This window comes from Sus scrofa, chromosome 14 (assembly GCF_054392235.1).
Source record: "Sus scrofa isolate SSC_HxYL_T2T_F1_AM1 chromosome 14, Sscrofa_HxYL_maternal_Yorkshire_Landrace_v2.0, whole genome shotgun sequence".
NCBI lineage: Eukaryota > Metazoa > Chordata > Mammalia > Artiodactyla > Suidae > Sus > Sus scrofa.
In genome coordinates, this window is record NC_139396.1 from 153,298,012 (window position 1) to 153,310,441 (window position 12,430).

Genomic DNA, 12,430 nt, shown 5'->3' on the forward strand with positions numbered 1-12,430 from the left:
AGTGTGTCATTGTGACGTCGAGACCACAAATGTACATAGTACCAGGAAAGGTCCGTGTGGACTTTTCTAACCAGGTGCTCTGCAGTGGTGATTGTTTGACAGCTTTGAGTACTAAATGCCCCGTCCACCCGCAGGCCGTGTTCATCAAGGATGAGTACTAATTGTTTACTTTGTAGAGGACATTATGCGGTGGAGGATTTTTTCTCACTTTTCTTTCTGCGTCTTACCCATTTCTCCTAAAGTCTAGACTGTTTTCTCGTTGCGTATCATTCTGTTCCCTTCAGGTTTGTATAGTTTGTTTTCCATTTCTGTAGAGATCCCTCAGCAGGACTGCTTGTGAACAACTTGAATAAAGACATTTCAGTTGTTAATCTCATTTATTCTTTCCCTTTGAGCAGTGGTCTGTTTTAGGAGTTCTGTGTATGCAGAGGTATCTGAGGGAAGGCTACCAGGACAGAAGGCTGCCTCTTGCTTTCGGTTTTAAAGTCCATGTGTTCCTGCCCTGTCGCATTATTTTGCTGAGCACACGGCTGTTTTCCTTTCTTTACCCTGGCAATGGCAGATTGTAAAGTTACACATGCATAATATAAATGCATTAATCTTCCAGTAGTTTTTGACGGTTTTGTAGCAAATGTGTAAGAAAGGCCATTTTCTCACCTCTGTACGTCATATAATTACAGGTCTCATGTATATGTTAGAATATCTGGTGAACCCTAGTGTACCCATTATTCTGAATAAATGCATTTTCTGAATGGAGAAGGGTCAGCCCTTGAAGTATCACAACTTCTGATTGTGATGGTAGTTTCTAAAGAGTCTTCATAGCCCTGTTCTTCAGAGTGTGTGGTTTTGGTACAGCCTGGGCGACTGTTTGTTGCTACCTTATGCCGTGTGCCTCCAGTAGCTCCCTGAATACGTATCTGGATGGAGGAGTGATGTCCCAGAAGTGTTAGCCTTTGAGACACAGTGTCACAGGCATCTGTTTGGATCCTTCCAGGCCATTGTCCGTCTTTCTTCACTCCCTCCAGTGGTCCCTGCTGCAGCCAAATTCTCTCCTCCTTTCTTTCCTGTCTACGTTTCTTCTCCTGACATTTCTTTTCACTCCCGGCTTTTGTGTGCAGTGTTTCCTTTTATGGCAAATACCAAGCAGTCAGAACTCACCATTTAATCAGTGCTTGTTGTAAGGATTATGTTAACTCTTGATACCTTGCCTGCATCATTTCATTGACTCCTCACTGCACTTCTATTCAGTAGGCACTGCTGTTATTCCTAATTTATAGAAGAGGAAGCTGAGTATTGTGGCGTAATCTATGAAAAGCTATGCGGAATTCATCCTAGGCCTTTCGGGCTTCATAACTGAGCTCTTGGGGTATGTGTGCTAGATCTCCAGCTAAAAAATTCACATAGAAGTAGGAAACACTTTGGCAGTAAGATAAAAAATGTTGACTAAGCCAGAATTAATGCCAAGAATTTGATACATGCTTCTGGAAGATTGAGAAGGTTTTCATTTTTTTCTGAGTTCTGAAATCTTATTTATTTATTTTATTGAGGTACAGCTGAGGTATAATATTAGTTTCAGATATACAACGTAATAATTTCAGTAATTGTATATATTGTGAAATCGATACCACAGTAGGAAGTCTGTAATAAAGACACAATAGCTAGTTAATCAGTGAGCTATTCGCTGTAAGTAGGATTATTATCCTGGATTGTTTAGGTCGTGGATGTCACTAAGTTCATGACTTAGGCATGTTATGATATTTTGTTGGTGACACCAAAATTATTTATAAAGTGTTACTTGGGATACTAAATAACTCTGAGGGCTGTGCTGGTGTTGTGAACAATCAAACAAATGTGCTCCATTTTTTGGTATAAATTTTCCCTCTTTCCCTTTTGAAGATAATTCACATTTCACAGCCAGAGATGGGGCCCATCAGGGTGCTAATAAAATCCTGCTGCCTTTGTTTCAACTAATGCAGTTATAGTGTTACAATTAAAAGCCATTATGAAAATCTCACAAATATGTTCTAAGAATTGCTGAATTTATTATCAATAAACCCAATACAGTCTAGATACTTATATGCAAATTAGAGGCTGACTTTGAGAAGATTGTTTTTCTTCTTTGTACTAAATATGTTTTTTAAAACCATTTAATCTTAAGTACTTCAGTCACACATACACATGACCTGGGACTGCCTAACTGCAGATAGTTGCATCTGTGTGTTTTTTTTTAACTATGGTGTTTTAATGAGCTGTAGTTTACAAATAGGAAATGAGTATTGAGCATCTTCTGTATGCCTGTAAACAGACAAAACCTTGGAAGTTTGTAATCCAGTGGAAAATACCCAGAAGTAAAAATGTGGAGTGGTACCTGTCGGTCTTCTTACATTATTGGAGTTCTTATATTATTAGTTGATGTCTTTGTCCAGTAGACTAAAATTACAATAATATAGCCCAATACTATTTTCACTGTCAAAAATTGTTACAGCAGTAGTTTATGTGGGTATCAGAACATTGATGGACTCAGTGATGTACTCAGTATTGACTCAGTAATGTACTGATTGACTCAATACATTGAGTGACTTATGGAAAGTAAAATAATCTCTATTTTGTCTGTCTGTAAATTTGCAGAAGTTAGTTTCATATCGTTGTAGAACTTTAAAGCCTTTGAGAAACTGTATGCTACCCCCTCCAGCTACCCATGTTGAGAAGTAGCCTCTGAACGTTCCTAATGCAGGTGCAATGAACAGAGCCAGCTGAGGAATCTATAGGAGTCAGACTGTAAACACCTAACAGTGGATTCTAAGATTACAGTTGTTCAGTATTGAGGGATCCTACAAACAAACTTAGATTGAGTCAGAAGGTGAGCTGCTGTTCTGAGTTTTTGATAGAGCTCAATGTGGGGTTAAATTAGACAATAGTTTCCTAATCCCGGGTGCAGTGTTGTGCTCAGCAGTGTTTGATAAGGGTTTTCATTCTTTCCTTTTGAGAAATAACCCCCTCCTTATCTAATACACTTTGGAAGTCAAACTTGATTTTTATTTTCTTCTGTTGATCAGTAGGAGTCAGATATACAAGCTGCTGCTGGAATCTGCTCAGAGGCAACATACTCTTGGTGCTCAATTGTAAATAAGCAGCCACCCGTGTTCTATTGTATCTGAATACTGGGACATCCTGTTAACAGTGGGGAAAGCACTTCTCTGAATATGTACAACATGTAGAAACATAGGAGGAGTGGCGGGCTTTTTTTGGACATCATTTTTTCAATCTTGCTGAATGCCTGTCGCATGCTTGGAGAGACAGGGCATATGGCATCTCCCTTTTAAGCAAGTACAGTCTGGTGCATTGTTTATCCATCGGTCGCACTATTTCCTCAGCTGTTCAGGCAAAACCCTATTTGCCTTTTGAGTCTCAGCTTTAATGTTTCTCTAGGAAACCTTGCCTGGTCCCTGAAGACCAGGTTCCATGTGACTTTTACAAGCTCCTGTTGACTTCACACTGCTCTCTTTTGTAATGGATAACACAGATTGCGCTTGTATATGTCTCTTCTGCTAGATCATAAGCTGCTAAGGGACAGCAGTTCTGTCCATCTCGTTCACAGCTGTATTCCCAGTGCCTAGCATAGTCACTAGCATATATGGGGTACTGAACAGATGTATTTTTTTAAAATAAGAAATGAAAAGTGGGAGGGCTCAAATCCTTACTGTCCAGAGATGATGGCATTACTGTACTGGAGTGTAAGGCGTTCAGATTGCCAGCAGTAAGGCTTGGAGAGTATGTCCTAAGGTTTCTGATTGAAGCTACCAGACTTATGTAGGAAGCAGAGTAAGTCCAAAAATGATTCTTTTCTCTTTTTGTTCGCTCTAAGTAGAAATGTTATTGAGTGCTACATGTTAGGGGAACGAAAGAGAAGCAAGAGATAAAGAGCCTTTTCCCAGTGAATAATTAACTGGCTTACATCGTAGTCACTGTAGATGTGGTTTGAGTTCAGTAAATGGGGAGGCGTCATGAAGAAACTAGGGTTTTAGCTAGCTCTTGAGATGAGAGTGGTAATTGATGGTGATTGCAGATACATGCAGTGCGTACTCTGTGCCAGGCCTTCCTTATGCACTCAGTGTTACTGCTCCTGCCCAGCAGGTGAGGAAACTGAGATGGCGAGACGTGGAGAGCACACAGCTCGTAAGTGCTGGAGCCTGGACTTGAACTAGATAGTATTTGAAGAGGAAGGATATTGGTCATTCTATAGGTGGAAATTCTCAAGAGTATTCAGTTTTAAGCTAATCTGAGTGTTTCCACACAACTTTACATTTAAAGAGTTATAACCCTTGGTACTTGCAGCAAGTCCCTGCTGTTGCAGATATTATTTTCAACTCTCTTGGGATTATCTTTGCTCCTCTGAGAAGAAACAAGTAGGTGGATACACAGGGATCAGTAAGGAAAGTTACTGTAGTTAAAGTAGCAGACAAGGGGAGTTCCCGCTGTGGTGCAGTGGGATTGGTGGCGTCTTGGGAGCACTGGGATGTGAGTTCGATCCCCCGCCCAGCACAGTGGGTTAAGGAACCAGCATTGCCCCTGCTGCCTCTTGGATCTGATTGCTGGTACCTGGGGAATCCCGTATGCTGAGGGGCAGCCAAAAAGAAAAAAAAAAAAATAGCAGACAAGGTTCAGATGTTTGAGAGGGAAGTTTGATTAGGTGAGATGAGGCAAATGGCCGGATGGCTTTGAAAGTCACAAAGGAGAGTTTGGATATGATGCGGAAAGCCTTGTACCTTTTCTTGGGCAGGTAAGAGACATGTTCAGAGCAGTATTAATGCTAAATCTTAGCAATAGCGGTCAGATTGGAGTAGAAGTGGAAAAACCAGATCAGACGTCTGCAGACATTGTCCACAAAGGACAGATGGCAAATATCTCAGGCTTTGCAGGCATAAAATTCCTGCCACAGTTACTTGACCCTGCTATTGAATTGGAAGAGCAGCCGTAGACACTGTTGATTAAAAATGGTTGTCACGTAGATGCTGATGAGCAGTCACGTATAGAACAGAGTAAGTTTAGACTTGCCTCCCAGGCACCTCTATTAACCTGTGACGGTGCAGGGTAGCAGTAGCATTTCTTACTTCTTTTTGTGACTGATGATTCCTTTTCTGGTTACCCCCTCTCCACTGATGGTAAGCCCAGTTATGTTAATGGAAAGAAACATGGACTCACCTACTCTCAGTCCCAAATAAAGGGGACTCCCAGGGCTTTAAGTTGATAGGTTTCTGTCTTGTCATACATGTATGATTTTTCGTTTGTGCTTTTCTCTAATTTACAAATTTAGAGATTTCCATCCACTTCCAACTCTAATAGCTCCGTTTGTATTGTTTGCTTTAGGAATTTCTGCTTCCTAACCAACCGGGAATTTTAACCGAGTTCCTAAGTATATTCAACTTTAAGCAGTCTGCTCATTATGTATGTGTATGTGTATATATATGTGTGTGTGTACATACATATATATGTACATATGTGTGTATGTGTATATACATGTATATATGTACATATATACATGTATATATATATATATATATATATATTTGTCCTTTTAGGGCTGCACCCGTGGCATAAAAGGGTTTCCAGGATAGGGGTCAAATTGGAGCTGTCGCTATCAGCCTACACCACGGCCACAGCAACGCCAATCCTTAACCCACTGAGTGAGGCCAAGGATCAAACCATCGAACCTGTGTCCTTATGGATACTACTCGGGTTCGTTACCACTGAGCCACAGTGGGAACTCCTGCTCATAATATTTTTATACCACTTGTTTTTAAACAGTAGAATTCCTGGCAAATACTGCGATATGACTCTTTCCTTTGATAGAGTTTAATAGTAATTTTGATGCTTCTGTGGACCCTGATAATGAAACTATATTTTTATTAGATTTGGATATAAAATATTTTGTTTGGTTTTTTGTTTTTTGGTTTTTTTTTTTGCTTTTTAGGGCTTCACCTGTAGCATGTATAAGTTCCCAGGCTAGGGGTTGAATCGGAGCTGCAGCTGCCAGCCTATTCCTCTGCCACAGCAACATGGGATCTGTGCCTTGTCTGCGACATACACCACAGCTCACGGCAACGCCGGATCCTTAACACACTGAGCAACGCCAGGGATCGAACCTGTGTCCTCATGGATACTGGTCAGTTATCCATGAGCCTCAGTGGGAATGCTGATAAAATTTTAGAGATAACTTTATATATGTTGGAAATGTATGATAATATTGCCTCAAATAAATGTCATATTGATATTATTCCTTAATTAACTTGTATAATAAAATTTAGATTATAGAGAGAAACTTATTTTTCCAATAAAAAAGAGTATTGGATTAATCTTTGTTTAATCTCTCATTATAGGGGTATCGAATGGACAAGTTTAACAGGTTTTCTTTCTTTCGCTACCTCCACACCAAACAACATGGGATTAGTGAGAAATGAACTTCAGCTCGTCGATCTTCCAACAGGTTTGTGTGTTTAGACTATTAGGATATTTTAAATGGTGCTTCATATTGATCAAAGATGTTGCTATTTATAAAACATGTTCCAAAGTGCTTTCTTTCACCTTGGAGTTTTTTCTTGTTTATATATTCATTTCTATATATTCTCTGTTCACATATTCATTTTTTGATGGTTCTGTAATTTTTTGATGGTTCTGTAGTAACTGCACTAGAAAGGGTTCATCATTGTATGCAAATTGTGTTAACACAAGTCCAAGGTAAAATGGAGCACCCTTGGCCTGAACGAACAGGTTCATAAATACTGTATCAGTTCTACTTTCAAGTACATTGCTATGGATTACCAGAAATACAGTTTTAAAATAAATCTTTGTAGTTAAACTTAATTAGATTCTCTTTTAAACTTTTTGGTCTTTGCAAGAAACCCTTAAAATATTAAAAAATAAGGATTTAAAAAAATTTTTTTATTGAAGTATAGTTGATTTAAATGTTATGTTAATTTCTGCTGTGTGGCAAAGAGACTCAGTTATACATATACATATATTCTTTTTTATATGCCTTTGCATTATGGTTTATCTCAAGATACTGACTAGTTCCCTGTGCTATATAATAGGACCTCATTGTTATCCATTCTGTATGTAATAGTTTGCATCTACTAACCCCAGACTCCCAGTCCATCTCTCCCACACCTCCTTTCTCCCTTGGCAACCACAAGTTTGTTCTCTATGTCTCTGAATCTGTTTTGTAAATAGGTTTGTTTGTGTCATATTTTAGATTCCACATGTAAGTGATACCATATGTATTTGTCTTTCTCTTCTGACTTCGCTTAGTATGGTAATCTCTAGTTGCATCCATGTTGCTGTAAATGACATTAATTTGTTCTTCTTGTGACTGAGGAGTCTACTTTATGTATGTACCACATCTTCTTTATAAGGATTGTTTTTAAATGCTCAAGTTTAAAACTTTTGATAACCTCTGGCTGACTAAATAGGAAAACTTAATTTAGGAGTTTAAAGGCTTTACAGTAGGAAATATTCCAGTAAAGTAATTTGTTCAGAACTGTTAAAAACCTACAATCCAATGAGTTTCAAAATAACTTGGAAATGGAATAAAGTGAAGATTTTATATTATTTTCTTTATAGCGTATGGAGTAATTTCAAATAATTTTTTTTACAAAATTGGGAGTTTTTAAAAACTGCCTTAGTAATATAAATATAGTTTGTTTTTTTTCGTTTTTTGGTTTTTTTTTTTTTTTTTTTTTTTTTTTTTTTGCTTTTTTAGGGCCGCATCCACAGCATGTGGAGGTTCCCAGGCTAGGGGTCTAATTGGAGCTACAGCTGCCAGCCTACTCCAGAGCCATAGCAGTGCGGGATCTGAGCTATGTCTGTGACCTACACCACACAGTTCATAGCAACACCGGATCCTTAACCCACTGAGCGAGGCCAGGGATCGAACTGGCAACCTCATGGTTCCTAGTCAGATTCGTTTATGCTGTGTCATGACGGGAACTCCAATATAAATATAGTTTTAACTCATAAGTTATATTTGTGTGTAATAAATCATGCGTATAGTTACTTCCTTATATTCTCAGTGTTTATTTCCAGCTTACAGTTGTTCTTACCTACTTATCAGAGCATGTTACTAAATTTCAAAGAATTAGCTCCAATTTTTGTCCAGTGTTACTCTAGTCTCCTTGGAAGTGACCTGCCGACTGACCTCTGTGTCCATATTCCTGATTTGCCAACAGACTGGCACTGGTCACCTAGTTATGTAGCCCAGAGATGAAATGCGGTTCTGTAGTGTCGTTCACTAACGAGTCCGTTCATTTGTTTAACGGCTCGGGTTTGATACCTTAAAATCTCTCCTTCACAGATTGACTTCTGAGGAGCAAATTTCTAAGCAATAGTCACTGACCTCCCTTAGGGGACATTTGAGCTCACGGATGCTAGACCTTTGTAACCTTGTCTTCTAAGGAGGGCAGCAGACCAGCCGAGCAGGAGGGGGTGTGGGGTGTTTGGTGAATTACAGTAGTGATTCTCTTTGATGGCACTGAAGAGCAAGGAGCCACGCAGGCATCCTTTTGTCCTTGCATCAAGTGTGTTCTTGCTTTTGTTTAATGTAAATAAAAATATAGGGGAAAATACTAAAATGCATTTGTTCGAATATGAGGTAGAATGTGCATTTTTTTATAGAGAACCATTTAATCTTCTTGACCATTAACTAATTCTTAACATTACCCAATTTTAGTTTATAGAGACCTTTTGATAGGAACATATTAAAATATCATAGCTGAGTATTTTACACATGGGACAGGAAATCGTAAATACTTGTTCAAAGAGTGTTTGCCCCACTGGTGAGTATTGGGAAACATGGGAATGTTTATATTACTTTGGGTTTGTTTTTTGTTTTTTGTTTTTGTGGCAACACCCACAGCATATGGAAGTTCCCAGGCCAGAGATTGAATCCCAGCTGAAGCTACATAGGTAACAGCTGTGGCAACACTGGATCCTTTAACCCACTGTGCTGGTCCAGGTATTGAACCCACGCCTCTGTAGCAACCTGAGCAGCTGCAGTTGGATTCTTAACCCATTGCGCCACAGCAGGAACTCCTCTTATTACTTCGTGCTAGTAGTTTTTATGGTAGACAATTGCTTTACCGTAGATGCATTAAAACTTTAGAAATTGAATTCTGAATTTCTAAAATTAAATTATTTGAAAGAAACCACAGGACTTTAAGAAATTCTATAAAAAATGAAAATATCATAGTTCCTATTGTGGTTCAGTGGTTGACGAACCTGACCGGCATCCAGGAGGACGCAGGTTTGATCCCTGGCCTCGCTCAGTGGGTTAAGAATCCAGGATTGCCATGAGCTGGGGCGTAGGTCGAAGACGACGTGGCTGGATCCTGAGTTGCTGTGTCTGTGGCTCAGGCCAGTGGCTACAGCTCCAATTGGACCCCTAGCCTCGGAACCTCCATGTGCCACGGGTGCAGCCTTAAAAAGAAAAAGAAAAAAAAAAAAATCTTTTTACAAAGTAGATGTTCGAATGTAATATATTATTGATCTTTATTCTTTTGAGAGAATATTTTTGTATTTAGATTATTAGAAACTGAACAGGAGAATAGAGGGTAGCACTGATCAAATTACTTGATAAAGGTTTTTGGTTCTTGTTTTATGTACTATTTTTACATTTTTTTTTTTTTTAATGTTTGCAACTACAGGCAGGAGCATTGCTTTTCGTGGTGAACGAGGTAATGATGAATCGCCCATCGAAATGATTAAAGTATCTCATTTGAAGTAAGTGTCAACCTAATAAATAAAATACGGTGTTATCCCAAAAGAATCTCAAGGTTTTTTTTTTATCTTTAAGTAAATGAGAATGAAAGAATTTCTTAGTGATAGCAAATGGTGACATGCAGACATATCAAAGAGTATTTTAATCATAAAATTAAGTTGTTATTGCTTTTAATTCTCAACTTATAAAAAGACGAGGTAACTCTTGACTGAATCTTTACATTAGATTGGTAAAATCAGTGGTTCCATTTTGTTCCATCATAGCTGTATTGGTAAATACCTGTCACTCACTAAAAGAAATGTTATTTGCTCTCTGTTGAAATTCTTTTTTTTTTTTTTTTTGCTTTAATACAAATTTATTTCATGTGATGTGATGAAATTCATATTTCGGCTTCTACCTTAGTATGGGTTTATTGAGTGAAAGAATTTATTTTCCTTATCTATGATTTAGAACTAGTTTCTATAAGTTTCTGAGTTTTTGTTTCAAGGGAAAACACATGTAAAGCAGGATCACTAACCATGGAGACTGAGTGAAAACTAATCCAAAAAACAAAGAAAATAGTTTTAAAACAGTGTATGAGGGTTCCCTTTTCTTCATAGCCTCGCCAACACTTATTTCTTATCTTTTTGATAATAGCCCATCTGCCAAGTGTGAGATGATACTGCATTGTGATTTTGATTTGCATTTCCAAGAAATCAGTGATCTTGAACACCCTTTCATGTTGGCCGTCTGTGTCTTTGGAAAGATGTCTGGTCCCCTCCTCTGCCCATTTTGTTTTTTAATTTTTTAATCTTTATTTTTTTGTTTATTTTATTTTATTTTATATTATTTTATTTTGTTTTAGTCTTTCTAGGGTCGCACCCTCGGCATATGGACGTTCTCAGGCTAGGAGTCTAATCGGAGCTGCAGCCACTGGCCTACGCCACAGCCACAGCAAAACCAGATCCGAGCTGTGTCTGACCTACACCACAGGTCATGGCAAAGCCGGATCCTTAACGCACTGAGCAAGGCCAGGGATCAAACCCAAATCCTCATGGATTCTAGTTGGGTTTGTTAACCACTGAGCCATAATGGGAACTCCCCATTTTTATTTATTTATTTATTTTTTTTGCTTTTTAGGGCTGCACCTGTGGCATATGGAGGTTCCCAGGCAAGGGGACCAATTGGAGCTATAGCTGCTGGCCTACAGCAACGCAGGATCCAGAGCCATAGCAATGTAGGATCCGAGCCCCATCTGCAACCTATACCACAGCTCACGGCAATGCCAGATCCTTAACCTACTGAGCGAGGCCAGAGATCTAACCCGCAACGCTATGGTTCCTAGTTGATTCATTTCTGCCGTGCCACAATGGGAACGCCTCTGCCCAGTTTTTAATCAGATTGTTCTTTTGTTATTGAGTTTGATGCATTGTTGGGTTTGGTTTGCTAATGTTTTATTAGGGACTTTTTGCATCTGTGTTCGTGAAGGATATCAACCTAGTCTTTGTGTAATATCCTGGTTTGGTTTTGGAATCAGGCTGATGATCTTGTAAAATGGGTTGTGAAATATTCCTTCCTCTTCCTTTTTCTGGGTGAATTTGTGTAGAATTGATATTATTTCTTCCTTAAATAGGAGGAATTCATCAGGGAACCCATCTAGGCCTAGGGTTTTTTGTGTGGAAAAGTTTTAAGTACAAATTCAAATTCTTTCATAGATACAGAACTACTCAGGTTGTATGTGTTTCTCTCAGTGAGTTCTGATAGTTGTGTCTTTCGTGTAATCTGTTCATTTCATTGATGTTGAATTTATCGATATAAATTTGTTCACCATAATTCTCTTATTCTTTTAATGTCTGTGTGATCTGAATAAAGTCTTATTCTTGATATCAGTAAATTATGTCAATCAGTTTTATCAACTTTTTCAAAGAAACTCCTGTGGTGTCTTTGATTTTTCTCTTTGGTTTTTTATCTTCTGTTTCATTGCGTACCATGCTCAGCTTATCCTTTTGATGATCATTGTGAAATAGCCCCTTTGTCTTTGGTAACATTCTTTTTTCAGAAGTAACTCTGATCTGTCTGATTAGTGTTGCCGTCTAGCTTTCTTTTGATTAGTGTTAGCATGGCGTATCTTTTTCCTTCCTTTTATTTGTAGTCTCTAAAGATATCTTACAGACAGCATATACATGGGGCTTATTTTACCATTTGATCTGACAGTTTCTGCTTTTGTAGTGTTTAAATTTTTCATTTTTAATGTAATTATCAACATGACTTATGTTTTCATCTACCGTCTTGGTATTTTCTATTTTTTTTAATTTTAAGTGAATTAATAGAAGTTTTAATTTTATTAGATTTAATTTCCTATATGCAAAATACCAATTGCTATAGCCCACTTAAACAAAAGTTCTTTGGGGGAGATAATTTTTTTTTTTTTTTTTTTTTTTTTTTTGCTTTTGCTTTTTTTGCCTTTTTTTTAGGGCCATACCCATGGCATACGGAGGTTCCCAAGCTAGGGGTTGAATCAGAGCCACAGCTGCCGGCCTACACCACAGCCACAGCAGTGCAGGATCTGAGCCCCGTCTGTGACCTACACCACAGCCCACAGCAACGCCACATCCCTAACCCACTGAGTGAAGCCCCCGGAATCGAACCCGCAACCTCATGGTTCCTAGTCAGTTTCATTTC

General features: G+C 38.5%; 1 protein-coding gene across 5 annotated transcripts in view; it reads left to right on the plus strand.

The window, feature by feature from the left end:
- WDR11 (WD repeat domain 11) overlaps positions 1 to 12,430 on the plus strand; it is a 55,545-nt gene that overhangs the window by 20,792 nt on the left and 22,323 nt on the right. For all 5 annotated transcript variants that reach the window (XR_014827002.1, XM_084995675.1, XM_001924356.7 and 2 more), the window contains 2 exons: positions 6,378 to 6,484; positions 9,696 to 9,771. Coding sequence is in view for 4 of the 5 variants with exons in the window: in XM_084995675.1 (XP_084851801.1) it covers positions 6,378 to 6,484; positions 9,696 to 9,771 (183 nt within the window). In the remaining variant the exon portion in view is untranslated. The remainder of the gene's footprint in view (positions 1 to 6,377; positions 6,485 to 9,695; positions 9,772 to 12,430) is intronic.